This window comes from Amia ocellicauda, chromosome 5 (assembly GCF_036373705.1).
Source record: "Amia ocellicauda isolate fAmiCal2 chromosome 5, fAmiCal2.hap1, whole genome shotgun sequence".
NCBI lineage: Eukaryota > Metazoa > Chordata > Actinopteri > Amiiformes > Amiidae > Amia > Amia ocellicauda.
Window position 1 is genome coordinate 47,399,402 of NC_089854.1, and position 19,672 is coordinate 47,419,073.

The following is a 19,672-nucleotide window of genomic DNA, read 5'->3' on the forward strand; positions in this document are numbered from 1 at the left end:
CGGCACCATACTTCTTGAGAGATCAGAAAAACGTATGTCGTTGAGGCTGTACTTTTAATTTCAGGGGTAATGTAGATAGATTATGTATGAGAGTAAGTGTCTTATGCTGTGGAATGTGTGACGATGGTTCATTCTCCTTAAAGCATGAGAAATCCTGTTCCCCAATTTGTGTAACACTCCAGACAATGACTGGTGTTGTATTTTGAATAATGTTCAACCAGGCTTAATAGCCATGCCAGTTCATTAACTGTGTCACCATGAATTCAAGGTAACCATTAAGATGCTACTTATTCTTACAATTACTAATCTGTTAAATCTCATAGTCATTTTATTTTAACCCCCTCTTGGATGCAGTCTTTACACTTTCAACTTAGTTTATTTTAAATGTCGATATTTGGAAAGTTGAATTTGTCTTTAGCGCGTTCACAGAAACCTTTCTTCCTGAACGTCTTCTTTAAGTTACAGTGAGGGAAAAAAGTATTTGATTCCCTGCTGATTTTGTACGTTTGCCCACTGACAAACAAATGATCAGTCTATAATTTTAATGGTAGCTGTATTTTAACAGTGAGAGACAGAATAACAACAAAAAAATCCAGAAAAATGCATTTCAAAAAAGTTATAAATTGATTTGCATGTTAATGAGGGAAATAAGTATTTGATCCCCTATCAATCAGCAAGATTTCTGGCTCCCAGGTGTCTTTTATACAGGTAACGAGCTGAGATTAGGAGCACTCTCTTAAACTCGCCGTGTTTGGAGGAGGAGGAATGACCCCAAGAACACCATCCCCACCGTGAAACAAGGTGGAAACATTATGCTTTGGGGGTGTTTTTCTGCTAAGGGGACAGGACAACTGCACCGCATCAAAGGGACGATGGACGGGGCCATGTACTGTCAAATCTTGGGTGAGAACCTCCTTCCCTCAGCCAGGGCATTGAAAATGGGTCGTGGATGGGTATTCCAGCATGACAATGACCCAAAACACACAGCCAAGGCAACAAAGGAGTGGCTCAAGAAGAAGCACATTAAGGTCCTGGAGTGGCCTAGCCAGTCTCCAGACCTTAATCCCATAGAAAATCTGTGGAGGGAGCTGAAGGTTCGAGTTGCCAAACGTCAGCCTCGAAACCTTAATGACTTGGAGAGGATCTGCAAAGAGGAGTGGCACAAAATCCCTCCTGAGATGTGTGCAAACCTGGTGGCCAACTAAAAGAAACGTTTGACCTCTGTGATTGCCAACAAGGGTTTTGCCACCAAGTCGAAGGGGTCAAATATTTATTTCCCTCATTAACATGCAAATCAATTTATAACTTTTTTGAAATGCGTTTTTCTGGATTTTTTTTGTTATTCTGTCTCTCACTGTTAAAATACACATACCATTAAAATTATAGACTGATCATTTGTTTGTCAGTGGGCAAATGTAAAAAATCAGCAGGGGATCAAATACTTTTTTCCCTCACTGTATGTACTGTTTTAATAGGCGCATACTTCATTATTTATACATATTTAATATGTCTAAAATTACTTTAGTATTTTTTAATTTTATTTTTTCTTAACATCATGGGGTTCATTCTTTATTTCTGTAAGAAAGTTACTACTATAAGGCTTCTGTTTGACCTTGGAGAGTTATCTAACTAACATTTAAATGTCAATTATGTATTGTATAAGTTAAATAAGTGTGGTTTAGTTTCATTTACTTACTGTGAGGGGGGGAAATTATTAAAATTGTGTTTTCATTCTTTATATCTGTAAGAATGTTACTAGTTAGTTGTACTGAAGGCTGTTCAGATGTCTTACTGCCAATACAACCAAGGCCATTAAGGTCTTCAGACCCTCATACACCCCCAAGCTATTGTAATGTGTAAATTATGTAAATATACATACACACATAGGTTTGTGCTTGAATCGAATTGAGTGTATTTACTTAATCTTATTGCATGAATGGATTACATTAGATATTTATTTAAAATAATTTGATGTTTTGTTACTAATATTATTACAAACACTGCTTTTATTGAGTTTTATTGAAATTTCCCAGTTTCTACATATATATTCTATGCTTCTTATATAACATATATATTCTATGGTTCTTCTGTAATTAAGGATTTCTTAAGTTAACATCACATGGTGGTGTGAATATACACACATACACACATACCTTTATAATTGTATTTATTCAATCTTTGCATTTACCTTTACTTTAAATAATATGTTTGATATATTCTGCAATGCCGGAAAATATTGGTCTTGGATAGGAGTAGTATTTACTGATGTTATGTTGATTACTGAAAGTTTCAATTACATTTTCTGTATTACATTTCTTTTACTTTTGTGCATATTCAGGATTTTCTAAAGTTAAGACCATTTAGACTGACTTTTCATTCTCTGTAAGTAAAAGTACAAATCTAGTACAAATCTGTGCAAAGTGGAGGAAGGTCTGAAACTTATTAGGATCTGAAGAAAAAAAAAAAAAAAAGAAACCTGGGGCAGTGATCTCTAGCCTGCAGTATATATGCACGCGCACACACACCGCCGCATCGAGCGGAACCTGATTTATTTTTCATTCTTTATATATCTTATTTCTTATTATTTTAATATTTTATACTTGGCCGGTTGAGATCTGGGTCTTTGGACTTTCCTAATTCAATCTGTTTGGGGGAAAATGACTACCCACAGCCCCCACCGACCCTACAGAGTGCTATCTCTCAGCACATTCCGCTCTAAAGGGGCCCTGTCACATCACCTCAAATGTCATCTCAAGACCTGAGGTTACAAAAGGCGTAGACATCCCAAACTCTACCCTTGTACGTTATTTCTTCAGTGTCCTGTCAACTCCACCCTCTAATATTATAATTTCAGTGCCCTGTCAACTCTGCACACAAATATACTAATTCTTCACTGACCCGAGGTTACATAGACATCTCCTCACCACCCCCCTAGCTCAAAAAGCATCACACCGACATAACCCTTGTCCATTTCAAAGCGGTAACCCCTTTGACCTTGTTGAAGAGACAGCCTCGCAGCTCTCGCATAGGGACAAATATCTATTTTACTAAATAATCAGTAGGGCTTAAATAGAACTCTTTTGCAGCTTCACTCGCATAGGGAAAAATATCTATTTTACTAAATAATCAGGAGGGCATAAATAGAACTCTTTTGGATCTTCACTCATATAGAGAAAAAGAGCTATTTTACTAAAGAATCAGTCTGGCTTAAATAAAACTCTTTTGGAGGGTTTGAAAAACAGTCAAAGACCCCCACCACCCTGTACATTCCTTCGGTGCCCTGTCAACTCCACCGTATAATATAATAATTTCAGTGCCCTGTCAACTCTGTCCATCAATATGCAAATTATTCAGTGATGCGGTACACGCCCCCTAGGAGCCCTCGAGTTCAACTCAAGTTCAAGGTCAACGGTCAAATCCCCCGCAGCCCCTCCTTTCATAAAAGCACCCTATATCACTACTTAGACAATATATATTTACACATACATACACAAGGTCTACCCTTCTAAAACATTTGAGCAAGACTAGCTATATGCCTTGTGGTTCATATAAAACATACCACATCCTGGGTGGTTATAAGCCATCTTCTGCACTTTTATTTCATTGAACCACATGATGCATTGTGGGTCATACTAATGCTTCAGATGTTTTTGCACTTAGTATGTATTTTCTGGCTTTTTAAAGACCTTTAGGTATTTGTTACAACCTACAAAAAAGTTATATATTGATTAGTCAAGTTTAGAAACCCAAGCTGAAAACTACTTGCAAATGAGAGTGCAAGTAATTGATGAATACTCATTAATGGAAGCAGTTTATGCATTCTGCATGTGTGAAAAAATAAGGTATGCCTGATTTTAAAAGACTGTAGTTCTTTCACCACAAAACGAATACATCAAACAAGTTTTGCTAACAACACATTTCAAAGCTCAAACTGTAACTCCTCTTCTTTAGAAATTCAGATACATTCAGATCATAACAATAGTTTCAAAGCATATTTGGACCTGCAATTGCTTCCTCTGTTTGCAATTTCAAATGCAGTTAGTTTTCCTCTGAAGATGATTACACACATTACTGCAACACACAATAATATAGAAAAATTTTCACTAGCTATCACAGATAGCAGGTTTCTTCCCCTAAGGGACTGGTTACATGCTGTTGTTTTTAAATTCCTTAGGAGGATATAAGATGGTGAAACAGATTTACATTTGATTAATTAATTTAAATCAATATCTTTGCTATCCTTCCTTTTTTGATGCAGCCTAGCTTTTACATTTAGTTACAATCAGTAAGTAAGAGATTGTCATACTTTTTCTTTTAGGTTAGGATGAAATTTGATTATTTCAGAGTACTTTGACATGATTTTTAAAACTAAAATGTATGTCTCTAATCTGGTTCCTTATTAATTTATCTTGTTTCCAAGAGCAAAGAATAAATGCATTGTGAACTTTAAATTAATTTGTATTTATAACACTTAAACCCTCTGTTTTGTTCTACATAATGCTTTTGGAAACAAGGCTATGTTCTTGTAAAATAGGCAATTTGTCAAGTGCACCCTTGGAATCCATATACATGCACACATCCCATAGAAAGAGGATATGCCAAATACCTGAACACCTTTCTTGTTAACTATGGTTGGGTGAATAACAGGTCACTGTAAATATTTTATTCAGCGTCAACTTCCCAGCTAACACACAACGTTGCCACAATGGTGAATTACGTTGCTACAACGTTGTGGCAACATTGTGTGTTAGCTGGGTTATGTGTAGTGGTGCAGATTAAAAACAAACTGTAATGCACCGGCTACAACTCCGAAGTTGTCTAAAACTAGAGGACCTGTGAGAGCATTTTCAGGTTGTTTTCTCGCAGGTATTTTATTGATTTAATACAATGAAAAATGTAACCACACCCACTGTATTGTTGGGCGGGATTAACTACAACTTTATGCAGCCACTAATAGCAAACTACATAACTGTACATCATGGGATTTACATTAAAAATTAGAAGAGAGTAGCATCTAACTAAACATGAAAGCGCGACTGAGTACAGTTCTGTATTTTTCTAGTAGCGGCTGTGTGAAAGTTGTGTTTTATTCTCTCACATTGTGCAAGAAAGGAGCTTCAAGAAGGTTGTTTTGCAGCGTAAATCGGGTTAAATTTAATGCCATGTTAGTTTAGCAGCGCGATTCCCATTTGCAGACATGCCGCCAATGCTTCTGCGAGTGACTCGCAGTGCTAACATTTGTGATTTAATCCTGCCCCTTGTCTCCTAACTTGTTAATCAACCCACTACCGTCCCCATTTGGAAGCATTTGTCATGAGCGATGGCTGATTGTCATAACTCTCTGGTCAAATTGTGTTGATAGTTGGACTTGGGTCCTCTCCAATTTATGGGGCTTCATGTGTGCAGAAAGTCCATAAAGGTAAAACATTAATGTTAATAGCTACAGTAATCTGAAGTGTCCTTAAAAGGTTAAATAGCTACCACATCAAAATGTGGAAATATTGTGTGTTTCTCTATCCTGTGTACTGTTTTCCAAAATTTGAAGGACATTTTTATAAAGGTGTCTGATCAAAAACTAAAATTAACTAGATTGCATATTTGCATATCTTTCACAACTGTGACCCAGAACCTAATATTTTGAATGAGATAAAAGCACTTATTTGGATCCGACTTGTAATTATTCAAGTACAAAGTGATTCTGAATTTACCACCTTCAGGTATTTGGCACTCTCCTGACACACATCTGTAGGTGTTCTGATTGTTTTGACTTCTGCAGTACTTTGTATTTTCTGTTTAAATGATTGCTTTGGAAACTGTAATGTTTACCTGCCATCCCCAGAGACACTGCTGAAAACGAGATGCTGCATCATGACAGTTTATCCTGGTGAGAACAACTTTCAAATCAATAAATCCAATTTTGTGTTTCTATTGGAAACAGTAACAGTGAGTGGAGCAGTAACTGTTCCTGGTATCCAGCAGTACGATGTGTTGTTGCCCTGTTGTCCCTCTTTAGATTAAAGCTGGATTGGATTTGTTGTATCATGGACTTTTTGACAGACTTTACATGCATTATTTCATTCATAAACTCCTACAGATATAAAAAAAAACAAAAAAAAAACATATACATTCTCCATGTGTTGCTATAGACTGCATTTTCTTAAGTCCGGAGTGCCCCAGTCCAGGTAGGTCACCTTAAAAGACCAATTTCTAAATACTTGGAACATAAAGTATTTAATTAAGGAAATATGGTCTTTGGGTGCTAAAGGGTATTCAAATATTTGTTCCTCATGATCATTAAATTAATTTACTAGAATATCTGTTTATTGATTATAATTAACTCCAAAGGAAAAAGTTGGAGACCTTGTAATAGATGTGAAATAATACACATTTTTCATTATTCATAATTGAATATACACTCACCTAAAGGATTATTAGGAATACCTGTTCAATTTCTCATTAATGCAATTATCTAACCAACCAATCACATGGCAGTTGCTTCAATGCATTTAGGGGTGTGGTCCTGGTCAAGACAATCTCCTGAACTCCAAACTGAATGTCTGAATGGGAAAGAAAGGTGATTTAAGCAATTTTGAGCGTGGCATGGTTGTTGGTGCCAGACGGGCCGGTCTGAGTATTTCACAATCTGCTCAGTTACTGGGATTTTCACGCACAACCATTTCTAGGGTTTACAAAGAATGGTGTGAAAAGGGAAAAACATCCAGTATGCGGCAGTCCTGTGGGCGAAAATGCCTTGTTGATGCTAGAGGTCAGAGGAGAATGGGCCGACTGATTCAAGCCAATAGAAGAGCAACTTTGACTGAAATAACCACTCGTTACAACCGAGGTATGCAGCAAAGCATTTGTGAAGCCACAACACGTACAACCTTGAGGCGGATGGGCTACAACAGCAGAAGACCCCACCGGGTACCACTCATCTCCACTACAAATAGGAAAAAGAGGCTACAATTTGCACAAGCTCACCAAAAGTGGACAGTTGAAGACTGGAAAAATGTTGCCTGGTCTGATGAGTCTCGATTTCTGTTGAGACATTCAGATGGTAGAGTCAGAATTTGGCGTAAACAGAATGAGAACATGGATCCATCATGCCTTGTTACCACTGTGCAGGCTGGTGGTGGTGGTGTAATGGTGTGGGGGATGTTTTCTTGGCACACTTTAGGCCCCTTAGTGCCAATTGGGCATCGTTTAAATGCCACGGCCTACCTGAGCATTGTTTCTGACCATGTCCATCCCTTTATGACCACCATGTACCCATCCTCTGATGGCTACTTCCAGCAGGATAATGCACCATGCCACAAAGGTCGAATCATTTCAAATTGGTTTCTTGAACATGACAATGAGTTCACTGTACTAAACTGGCCCCCACAGTCACCAGATCTCAACCCAATAGAGAATCTTTGGGATGTGGTGGAACGGGAGCTTCGTGCCCTGGATGTGCATCCCACAAATCTCCATCAACTGCAAGATGCTATCCTATCAATATGGGCCAACATTTCTAAAGAATGCTTTCAGCACCTTGTTGAATCAATGCCACATAGAATTAAGGCAGTTCTGAAGGCGAAAGGGGGTCAAACACAGTATTAGTATGGTGTTCCTAATAATCCTTTAGGTGAGTGTATATATATATATATATTTGATCAGAATTCTGGAGGAAATAAATAATTAAAAATAAAAAGTTGTACAGATTCCCATAGGTCTTCAAAATATATTCAAGCCGTATATCTGGAGTTTGATTACTGTGGTCTGTATGACTATAGCAGGCAGCTAGTAGTGAAACCCCTCTAGATATATCCTGTTCAAGGTCCTGGAAACAAAGGGGATTTCCATTGTTCCAAGGTTTGAAGACCTATGGGAATCTGTACAACTTTTTATTTTTAATTATTTATTTATTTATTTCCTCCAGAATTCTGATTTTATATACTCTATTGTTAGTATTTATTTTGATTTACAACATATAACAGATTGGCAGTGTTACATGATTAAACAAGTCTGAAATGCATGAATGAATAAAAAAGGGGGGGAAATGCATATAAATATGTTTATATGGTTACAAAGAAATGCCTTGCTTATACCTATAATAGATTAGCATATGTTCCCATAAGTTTCATTACACTATGTAACACAATTTTTGTTCCTGGGTAGTAATTATTTCCTAATTGCTTATGCCTCAAAAGTATAGAAAATGGCTATTATTCCCCACAAACTTTCATTTTGTGACCAGGACAGTGATATTTTGAAATTTAACTATTTCCAATGAGAACGGGGAAATTTGTGTCTTTTCGTTCACATATGAATGCAACATATGAATGCAAATTAACATGTATTTATACTAAAGTAATACAATAATGAGCACAAAACATTTAGAACTAAGTAGTTTTTCGAGATTTACAATTATTGTTGTTATTGTTTTCTATATAGCCGATATTCTCAAGACTAGATATGGGTCCCATAGTGTGTTCTATATCTTAACCTTGAATGATTGTGCAGGATTTTTTTCTTTCTTTTTATAATAATATTCTAATTACAAACCAAAAAGTAAAAATTTCAACTTTTTATTTCAGCCTTTTCTCTAAGACTAAAATTGCCACCACAGTGTTTTAACATGTAAAAACTGACCTCCTTTCCTTGATCCAGAGTTGCTCAAGCAAGGCCATTGACTCTTAACCAGTAATAATAAATAATTGCATAGCTCTTATGTTTAATAAACTTTACATATAAACATATAGTCTACATAATAGCAGTTTTAGAACATTTAAACATTTCTATGACTTCTTGACTACTTTAATGCCTTTGTGGTCTTCTAAGTTGGTAATAAAACTGGAGCTTCATATCAGAAATACCAGATGCCTGTGCATGTCAGAGTAGTGACAATAATTGCCAACATTTACTTACTTGGCAATGAGGAAGCAACCCAGCCAAGAAATATGCATTTAGATTTTTTATAAATCACTGAGCTTCAGAATATAATGAATTACACAAGAACGTGTAATATATTAAATCTTATGAAAAATCTTATGACCGTAAGGCCTTTAACTTTTTCATGAATTCCTTCATTATTCCACAACCCATTGTTATGGCCATGTATCAGTTTTCCTTATCACTTTCAACAAACTAAGTAGTTAGCATGAAATGTACCTGGAGGGAGTAATTTGGACTGCGACTTGATCTTCCGTGACTCGGACTCAACATTTTTTCATGACGAGTCTTTATCATCAATTTATCAATAATTTAGCATAAGCTGTTATTAATTTCCCTTTTAATGATAAATAAATTACAAATTCTACAAAGATCAGATCAGATACAGCAGTAGCAGTAAAATTCGCCCCGCCTCCAATTGAAACCAAACTGCAGTTAAACAGGCAGATATGACGGATTGATGGCAAAACATGACACTCAACTCAATTTGGACGCATGTGCTTTTTTTTATATAACTAATTGTATTTTTCAAAGATATACCAAAGGAAAAATATTAACTTTGACAATGCATATTACTAAATTCTCTTATATGATAGCCCTTTGACTAGAGCATACAATGGAGCCTGCAATTTTTTTTTTAATCACTTTTAAATCTCTGCCCTATTTTTCCTGTTATTTTCACTTTTTTATTATTTGTGTGTAGCTACTTGATAGTTTTGCCATATGCATTTATCTTATATCAAATTTTCACTTTTGTATTCTAAAGGGTTAATCAGCTAACTGAGTAAAAAGAAAGACTAGGAAGACCCTACATATGCGAGTAACATGTTGTTTGAAAGCCCCCAGTCTATAGAAGCCATGAACAAGCCATGTCTGTATAGTTTTCATAAACATGCAATGTATTTCTCTGATCATCGGTGATCTGAAAATAATGGGGCAGGCATTGAATAAGATATGTGTAGTAAATGAGACCCTAAATGTAGAACACCCCCCCCCACACACACACACACACACACACAGCACACACTTTATTTATTTGTTTTAACAAATACAACTCTCCACCACTTCTAGCCTAGGACATTTAAAATATATACCAAATCAAAGATGATAAGGTGTGTGCACAATGGCTAGGCTATCATACTATGATTGATTTAACAATAAAGTAGGACTGTGCAATTAAATTAATGTCAGACATTCTACCAGAGTCAGAGTCTTATTAGGGTAACTTAGTGATAACAATGGCCATGGCTCTTTGGCCTTTCCTCCAAATATAGATTATGACTTTACACATTTTTACCACAAACACAGTGTTGTTGAAATCAAGCGCTGAATGCAAATTTTGACAGAGAAAGACTGAAAATCTGTAAACAGGCATCTTTCATGAGTACATCCAAGTAACAAGAAGGCCAACTTTCTTAATTGAAGTAAAATGCACTTTTTTATAATTTGGCTGAACTCCTTATCCAAGGCTTACATGGTTTCCAAGCACTAAAATACAATGTGATATATAACACAACAATTTTGTGTTAGTATAGACAATTTACGTTTGATTACTTTTATTAACTAGTGTTAAGTACATCATTAGGACAATTGACAGTGGAAATGGTCTGTTACAGAGTTCAGATTTAATTTTTTATAAATTTTGATAATGTTAAAAAACCTAAATAAACAATAAAGAGTAATGAAGAAACAGACCAACTAAGCTTTAATCTTTGTAATCTGGGCTTTTAGTGAATCGTAAGTGTTATAAGACCATGGTGACTCGGACTCAGACTCGAACCCGACTTGACTACAAGTCTTGTGCATAGTCTGCAAATATACGACAAGTTGTATTTTGTTTAATTTTATTGGAGAAAAAATTATAATTTTAATAATAATTGTCTTATATACTGGGCAATACTGTATCTTATTCTAAAACATTGTGCAGCATCTGGTTTTCAACATGTTTTGATGCAATGAGGGAAACAATGACTCCTTATATACAGTAATTGAAAAGTATACATGTGTATGTGTGTTTACAGACCAATAACATTGCTGTACAAGATGCTTAAAGTTAGCTGACCAATTCCAACAATTGTATTGTGAAAATAGTATCACAGAGCAATAGAATGAGGTATGCAAACACATGGGATCACGGGGAACCCATTCCTATGGACAACAATGTTAGGATGGCTTGCATGCATGGAAGAACATAGTTCACAACTGTAAGAATCACATTTTTCCACCTAACCCCCACCCCCCTTTAACAGTCTACAAAGGTATGGCTTTCACATAGCCCATGATGTTTCTGTAATGCAGTGGTTCTCAAACTTACCACCCCTGATCAAACCGAAGCATCCAAGTACCACCTACAAGTCACCTTCTCATAGGAACCACAGAAAATATCAATTACCAACATGAGCGCACGCATGCAAATGCACAAATAAGATAAATAGCACTGAGCACTTACCATTTTAGTGAGAGGGGTGAACCTGATTAGCCAAGGAAAGCTTTGCAATGTCAGTGACGAGGGCAGTGAGCTTCAAACACAGATCTGGCTCAGCATTCATTTTGTTGCGATACTTTGTCTTGATTGCAATGAGAGTAGAGGAAGCTTTCTCGCAAAGCTAGGTAGTAGCAAAAGGCACAAAAGGCATCAAAAACCGCAAACCCTTTAATTAGAGGGCTGGGCATTCACTCTGTCTTTGGATCCAGAATTTCAACAGTGACAGTCGTTTAAATTCTGACATCAAAGTATCATCAGATCGAGCAACTTCTCCTGCCCAGGACAGATCCTCGGGTATTCCCATGACATCAACAGTAAAGGGGTTCCTGATCCACTTTGGTGTGGCCTCTACAGGAAAATACTCTGATAGCTGTTCTTCCAGTGACAAAAGGTGTACAACAACTGCAGCATCAAGTGCCACACCATATGTGTGCAGATTGTTTTTCAGAGTTGGGAAAGCAAAGGCATTGCCTGCTTTGATTACCTCGGAGTGCAGTTCAAAGAGCCTCGTGAGCACTCTGCCCCTTGATAACCATCTCACTTCAGTATGTTGCAAAAGCTGCACATGTTCACTGCCCATTTCATTACAAAGCACACTGCACAGATGTGAATTAATTGGTCGGGGTTTAATAAAATTCACTACTATGACAGCAGAGTGTAGCGCCGATTTTAAATTATCAGGCATTTTCTTGACTGCTAGTGCCTCGTGGTGGATCCATTTCATATCCAGAGCAACCTCTCTAAACCGTGCAACTACACCACTGTCGGCCTGTCATCACTCTGGCACCGTCTGTACAAACTCTGACACATTTTTTTCCAGTCGATGCCATTCTCTTCCATAAATTAATTAATTCTGAAGAAAAATATGTCCCCCTGTAGTTCTTGTTGGTAGCGACTTACAGAAAAGAAAGTCCTCATGGAACATGCCCTCAAACTCATATCTAATATTAACGTGTAAATTGGCCAAATGGTGACATCAGTAGACTCATCTAATTGTAGTGAAAAGCATCTGCTCATCTTAATGCTCTCTATCAGCATACTTCTGACATCAACTGCCATATCAATAGTTCTGTGAGTCACTGTGTCATTCGAAAGGGGCACCAGGTTGAGCTGTTTAGCAGCTTTTTCTCCACACATAATATGTTAGCTGTTTTGCCAATGGTAAACAAAGTTCTTCACCAATAGTGTGGGGCTTACCTGCTTTAGCAATCCGCAGACGAGCATGGTAAGATGCTTCATGCTTCTTGGGCTTTGGAAACTGGACTAGCACTTATGGTGGACTTGCGCTGCTTCCTTTGAAAAAAATCAACAGGCTTATCCTTCAAGATTATGGCAAGCCATTGTGACATTTAATCCATAATTGCTGATATCAAAAATACAATTCCTGATATCATAAGAACATAAGAAAGTTTACAAACAAGAGGAGACCATTAGACCCATCGTGCTCGTTTGGTGTCCATTAATATCTGAGTGGTCCAAGGATACCTATCCAGTCTGACTTTAAATGTTCCCAAATTTTCTGTTCTACCACATTGCTGGGGAGTTTGTTCCAGATTGTGACTACTCTGTGTGAAGAAGTGTCTCCTGTTTTCTGTTTTGAATGCCTTGAAGCCCAATTTCCATATGTGTCCCCGGGTGCGTATGTCCCTGCTGATCTGGAAAAGCTCCTCTGGTTTGATGTGGTCGATGCCTTTCATGATTTTGAAGACTTGGATCAAGTCCCCACGTAGTCTCCTCTGTTCCAGGGTGAAAAGGTGCAGTTCCCTCAGTCTCTCCAAGTAGCATATTCCCTTCAAACCTGGAATAAGTCTGGTTGCTCTGAACTGCCTCTAGAGCAGCAATGTCCTTCTTGAAGTGTGGTGCCCAGAACTGTACACAGTATTCCAGATGAGCTCTAACTAGTGCATTATACAGTCTTAACATTACTTCCCTTGTTTTAAATTCTACACTATTGACAATATACCCTAATGTTATGCTACAACGCTTCAGTTAAAGCAACCCTTCGGATTCCCCAGTGAATCAGGCACCCCAGTCAGCACTTCCAGCAACAGTTGAGACTTTTCAGTAGGAGACAGGCCCGGGAAGAAAAGTCATGGACACAAAGTCTGTTTGTTTATCTTCAGTTTATTGAAAGTTTCACACAGCCTTTTATACATCTACAAGCAGTATTTCAAAGGAGTTTCGGGGCCATCCTGAACCTGGATAATATCTTCTTGGCATATGTCCCGGAGCAGTTCCGAGACACAGGAAGCAATAATTAATAAGGTATTCTTTATAATTAGTTCAAGCATGGAGACATTGATATCAAGGACACAGTACACAGCATGGGAAACAAAATTTCATAAGATTTTCTTTGTAATTAGTCCAGACATGGAAGTGCTGGTACCAAGGACACAGTACACACTGTACTGATAAGAACATGTTATAGATAATTTCGGTTCGTTACCCAAAGAATTGCCACGGCAGCAGAAATAGTTTCCATCTGCCACACAGATAAGTCTGAGCAGAGAAATCCTAATAAGAAGTTTTAACTAGTAACTTACTGGAAGTTTCTTATCTTTTCTAATACCTAACATTCTGTTTGCCTTTTTTTATTGCTTCCCCACATTGTTTGGATGGAGAAAGTGAGGAGTCCACATAGACTCCTAGGTCTTTCTCATGCATTACTTTTATTTTTATTATTATCATTATTATTTTTATTTCTTGGCAGATGCCCTTATCCAGGGTGACTTACAACATAAGTACAAAACAAAGTGCAAAACTAGTACTTCATCTAGTTCTGTTCCTCCCATAGTGTAATTATAGTGGACATTTTTGTTACCTGCATGTATTACCTTGCACTTATCCACATTGAATTTCATCTGCCAGGTGTCAGCCCACAACTGAATGTTATCTAAGTCTCTTTGAATAGCCTGTGCTGCCGAGATTGTATCTGCTGAGCCACCTATTTAGCTAACTATCCCAGAGTCCAGATCATTATTATAGATTAGAAAAAGCAAAGGCCCTAGTACTGATTCCTGTGGAACTCCACTAACAACCTCACTCCAGTTAGAAGCAACTCCTCTAATCGACACCTTCTGTTTCCTTATACATCAACCAGTTCATAATCTATCTACTTACATTACCCTGAATGCCTACAGCTTCCAATTTGAGGATAAGTCTTTTTCCAACATTTTACCAGCATACCCTACCTTTAACCGGATGTTAATTAGTATGTATTTTTGATATCAAGAATTGTATTTCTGATATCAGTAATGCAATTCTTGATATCAAAAATGCATACTAATTAGCATCCGGTTTTGCCTGCTTTCCATGTTATAGTTACTCCCCTTCTTCGGTAAATTCCCCCAGTATAAGTGAATAACTCAGTTCTCAGACTGTCATCCTCTCATTGTTAATGTCTGACACTGCCCTGTTCACTGTTGAACAACCTCAGCGGTATTGCCATTCTCTACTGGCATTTTGCCTGTTTATTTCTGTGTTTCTCCTTGATAGTTTGTAGAAAAAAGATTACACGCGCACATCTAAATACCTTAGAATGTGCTGGGTATTGAAAAAGATCATATCAAATAAAACGAAAAGAATACCCGCGTTTGTACCATATGCATGTATCTTATATCAAATTAAAGAACAAGCTGTGGCCTTTCATATTATAAGGGCTAATCAGCTGACAGAGTACAAGCAAAAACTCAAGCAGATGCAAATTAGTCCTGTACACTCTGAGAAATGGCCAATTTCGCAAGCCTGTAGCTCAAGCTATGAATCAGACATTGTTTGAAAGTTCCTGGTCTCTAGTTTCTATATTTTACTTTATTTTATTATTTATATTTTGATAAATGTATTTGATACATGTATTTATAATGATCTGAAAATAATGGGGCGGAGTGTAAAGGGTTAAAGGGTTACACGTCAATGGGTGTTAATTAATATGCATTTTTTATATCAAAAATAGAACCGGAAGCTAATTAGTATGCATTTTTGATATCAAAACTAGGAACTGGATGTTAATTAATATGCATTTTTGATATCAAAAATAGAACCGGATGCTATTTAGTATGCATTTTTGATATCAAGAATTCAATTTATTTTATCCAAAATACAATTTCTGATATCAAGAATACAATTACTGATATAAAAAATACAATTGTTGATATCAAAAATACCAGATCATTCTTGATATCAGAAATTGTGTTCTTGATATCAGAAATTGAATTCTTGATATCAGAAATTGAATTCTTGATATCAAGAATTATGGATTAAATGGCTTGCCATACAAGATTGCATGTTTCATGATTAAGTGCCACCGAGGATGCGCTGGCTTCATGCTCTCATTGCGAGAATCTCACAACACGCAACACACTGTGGTCTTGGCTCTTCCTCCTTCCCGGTGTAAGTAAATTCCAAACTTAGATAATTTGGATCGTATTGCCTTGTTTGTGGTTTTCTGACACTTGCTAACACCAGCAGTGCTGTCTGTATCAGGTTCAGCATCAGAGCTAGTGTCAGTGACCGATTTATTATTCTCCTCGTTCTCAACATATGTGTCTGATCTGTTGGAGCTGGGATCAGTCCTCTTGGAGTCTTGTTTTTTCCGCCATGATATAATAGTTGATTTTTGTGAGGTATTTATTTTCAATTGTTCTATTGGCGAATGTGGCATTAATCTTTCTTTCTGAAAGTTCGATAGCGGTATAAACACTCAAGTAGCTAACAGGAACTTAATAGATGTAATAAACATTTTTTATTAAAATAGAAAATATTAAAACCCATCTCAAGCTTTGTTAAACAAATTCAATACATTACAAATTTAGAATTTACATAGATTTTATTAGTATTATTTTTTTTATTACTAATTTTTCTGTGCACACATTCAATTACAGGGTAGTCTGGCCTACCACCTGGGTATGCGTACCACAGTTTGAGAACCACTGCTCTAAGGATCTGTCCAGAAAGTGAGATCTGGAATCCCATCATTGCTTTGAGAATACTTGCCCTTTTCGTTCAGTAAATAAAGAAATTGATTTTGGTGGCAGATGACTGCCATTTAAAAGGTTGATCCTTCTTATGCTGTATGCCACCTGAGACTGAAAATGTGCCCTTTCAAATACTTCCCCTTCAAACAATCATGGAGTTTTAATGAAAGATAAAATGGCTTAATGTTGGCCATCTTTGGGGGGGAAAAATAAAAATAAACTAGATGTTTGTACAAGGTCAATTTACTCTGATGCGTGTACTTTAGTTATGAACCCTATTTTTATTTTCTTCAGGAAGATAGATGGACCAAGAACACCAAGGGATGAAAGGAGGCGAGCACAACACAATGAAGGTAAAACATGAATGCTGAGAATCTATCTTAATCTATTTGTTTATTATAAATTACAATTGATTTCCAGTTTATTTTGCTCATTAATCTAACTCTTGAAACTTTGCAGTGTTATAGAGGCCTGTGGTACCATGCTTTTCTGGTGAAAACAGGATATAGTGGTCACATGGTCCAACTGCTATATTGTAGTGAAATGTTGACATTCAGATCTTCAGATTTGGAGAAACTTAGAGCCAGTCCAAATCAAAACTTTGACCTACAGACGTGCTCAAATTTGTTACAAATTTGTTTCTTACAGCTCATTGAAATAATGCTTCATTCCTCCTGGAAAGTTATGAAATTAAAAGCTATTGCATCATGTATACTTGCATGCCTTTGGTATGTCATAGAATAAAGCAAAGAAGCTGTGAAAAGAGATGCATTATCGCTCATTCTACAAAGATATTCTAAAATGGCCTGGACACATGTGTTGGTACCCCTTAGAAATGATAATAAATAATTGGATTATAGTGATATTCCAAATTAAATTAAATTAAATGTGCAGAGCACAATTAAATCTCAAGACTATCAAGGCATTCTGGAGCGAAACGTACTGTCCAGTGTCAGAAAGCTCTGTCTCAGTCACAGGTCATGGGTCCTCCAACAGGATAATGACCAAAAACACACAGCTAAAAGCACCCAAAACTGGATAAGAACAAAACATTGGACTGTTATGAAGTAGCCTTCTATGAGTCCTGATCTGTATCCTATCGAACATCTATGGAAAGAGCTGAAACTTGCAGTCTGGAGAAGGCACCCATCAAACCTGAGACAGCTGGAGCAGTTTGCTCAGAAAGAGTGGGCCTGTTAACAGGTGCAAAAGTCTCATTGAGAGCTACAGAAAACATTTGATTGCAGTGATTGCTACAAAATATTGGGTTGAGGGTCCCATCATTTTTGTCCATGCCATTTTCATTTGTTTAATTATTTACAATATTATTTTGAAAATCAAAAGCAAAGTCTGATTTCTATTAAATATGGAGTAAACAATGGTGGATGCCAATTACTTTTGTCAGTTTCAAGTTATTTCAGAGGAAATTGTGCATTCTTCATTATTTGTGGAGGAGTACCAACAATTTTGAGCACGTCTGTACCTGCAAATATCACAAATCTGTACCCTATATTGGTTTCATTTATTTTTAGCAGCCACTTCCTATTATTTATACATCAAAAGGTGAGGGGGTACTACATCCGAATTTGTGATTCAAGGGTGCGTCAAAGTTTGGATTTGGTCTAGCCCTTAGTGTAAATTGTTCTCAAATTTTCTGGTTGTTCAAGGGAAGTTGATTGGTCAAACAGTTTCCCAGCCATGTTGTGTCATTTGATTAATCATCTGGCAACAGTGTCTAAAGAACAATAAGAACAATATGGTCAAATTTTGCATTAATAGCACTGTCTATCAACTTAAGTTGCTGCAATAAAAAACATGGCTGCCATGGACCATTTAAAATGAATGTATTCACCAGCCTGCATACTTTACACATTTTATGTACAGTGCAATATAATAGATTAATAAAGTCCACTGTTTGAACTTGCAACAAAAGATTTGACACATTGAATTTTATGTTTCTATACACTAGCATGTTAAACATCTATTTTTCTTTTAATCGTAGGGCCCAGTGATGTTACATTTTTCATTTCATTTTCATTTATGACATTGGTAGCAGCACAGGCATAGGTTTAGTTTCAGTATTGAGGGTTACAGTTTGTGTAGCTGTGGGTGGGTCTTGATGGTATGTGGAGTAGGGGGTGGTGCTGAAACTGAAAACAGCATCTGCGTGGTCTTAAAGGCTGCAGGTTACTTCTTCTTATCAGTGGATTTAAACTTCCTTTGATCGTAACCATTGTCACTGTGACATGCACTTCAAGCAGGGGGATGCTGTCAATATTTGCGGGGGGGATGCAGGCATGGGGCCAGGCATACATTATTGGGGGGACAATTTCTCTCAACATTTGGACCACCCAGGGTCCACAGATCACAGGTTGTGAACCTCTGTTCTAGAATATCTTGACAAGAGCGAGCAGATATTGCCCTCTACTGGTCCATCACCATATTTATCTTAATAATCTCTCATCCTAAAATGTACTATGCAAAACCTTACAGAGATCAGGACACATGTTGTTATGGTGGTGGTGAATTTGATAATAATAAGAAAAAGGGTAAATACATAATAAACAAATGTAAAGATTTGTATAGAAGTAAAAAAACAATACACAAGCAGTTACTGCCATATAGGTGTGTATGTGTTCTCATTAAATGTGTTTTCATAATAATGAGAATTTGGAATGTTTACTTAAAAATGTATACAAATTTCAAATGTAATTTTGAAATGTACGGAAGCGTATTGCTGCCACATGAAAAAAAAAAAACGTTTACCACAGAAAAGAAAAAAAACATGCAAGTTTTTTTTGTTTTTTTTGTATTTTGGGGGCGTGTTGCTGCCAGTTTTTTGTTGTTTTTTTCAGGTATTTTTTGCTGCCAGGGCAAAAAAAAAAGTTCCAGAACATTTGTAGTTCTTATGGGTAACCTCGCGATATGACAGAACTGGATAGAAAGGATAGAAACTTAATAAACTTACTAAGATACTTGTGTGATATATTGTAACATGACTCCTTCAGGATTGAAGAAGGCGTCTGGTGGCTTGAGTTTCCATAAAATGCATTTAAGGTGCATCATTTTATACCCATGTAGCTTCCCGTGTATACCTGTATTTTTTATTTTTTTCATGTTGCAGCAATACGCTTCCATTTTCAGACAAAAAAAATGTATCTGATTCTAGTCTGTAAAGTAAGCCTATAGAAAACATCTGGTTGTGTACTGCACAAATTACCTTCATTTCTTTTCAAGTTTAGAGACTTGATTTGAAGATTTAAAAATTCAAAGGAAGCAA

At 36.7% G+C, this 19,672-nt stretch overlaps 1 protein-coding gene and 1 pseudogene across 2 annotated transcripts in view; one reads left to right on the forward strand and one right to left on the reverse strand.

Moving 5' to 3' along the window:
* Window positions 1–19,672, reverse strand: part of LOC136749050 (putative nuclease HARBI1) — a 470,787-nt pseudogene that overhangs the window by 120,521 nt on the left and 330,594 nt on the right.
* The window catches only part of usf2 (upstream transcription factor 2, c-fos interacting), a 123,541-nt gene that overhangs the window by 86,364 nt on the left and 17,505 nt on the right, over window positions 1–19,672 (forward strand). Inside the window, exons 7-8 of one of the 2 annotated variants that reach the window (XM_066705525.1) lie at window positions 5,840–5,884; window positions 16,687–16,745. In XM_066705525.1, the coding sequence (XP_066561622.1) occupies window positions 5,840–5,884; window positions 16,687–16,745 (104 nt within the window). The remainder of the gene's footprint in view (window positions 1–5,839; window positions 5,885–16,686; window positions 16,746–19,672) is intronic. The other variant, XM_066705526.1, reaches the window with a different exon arrangement.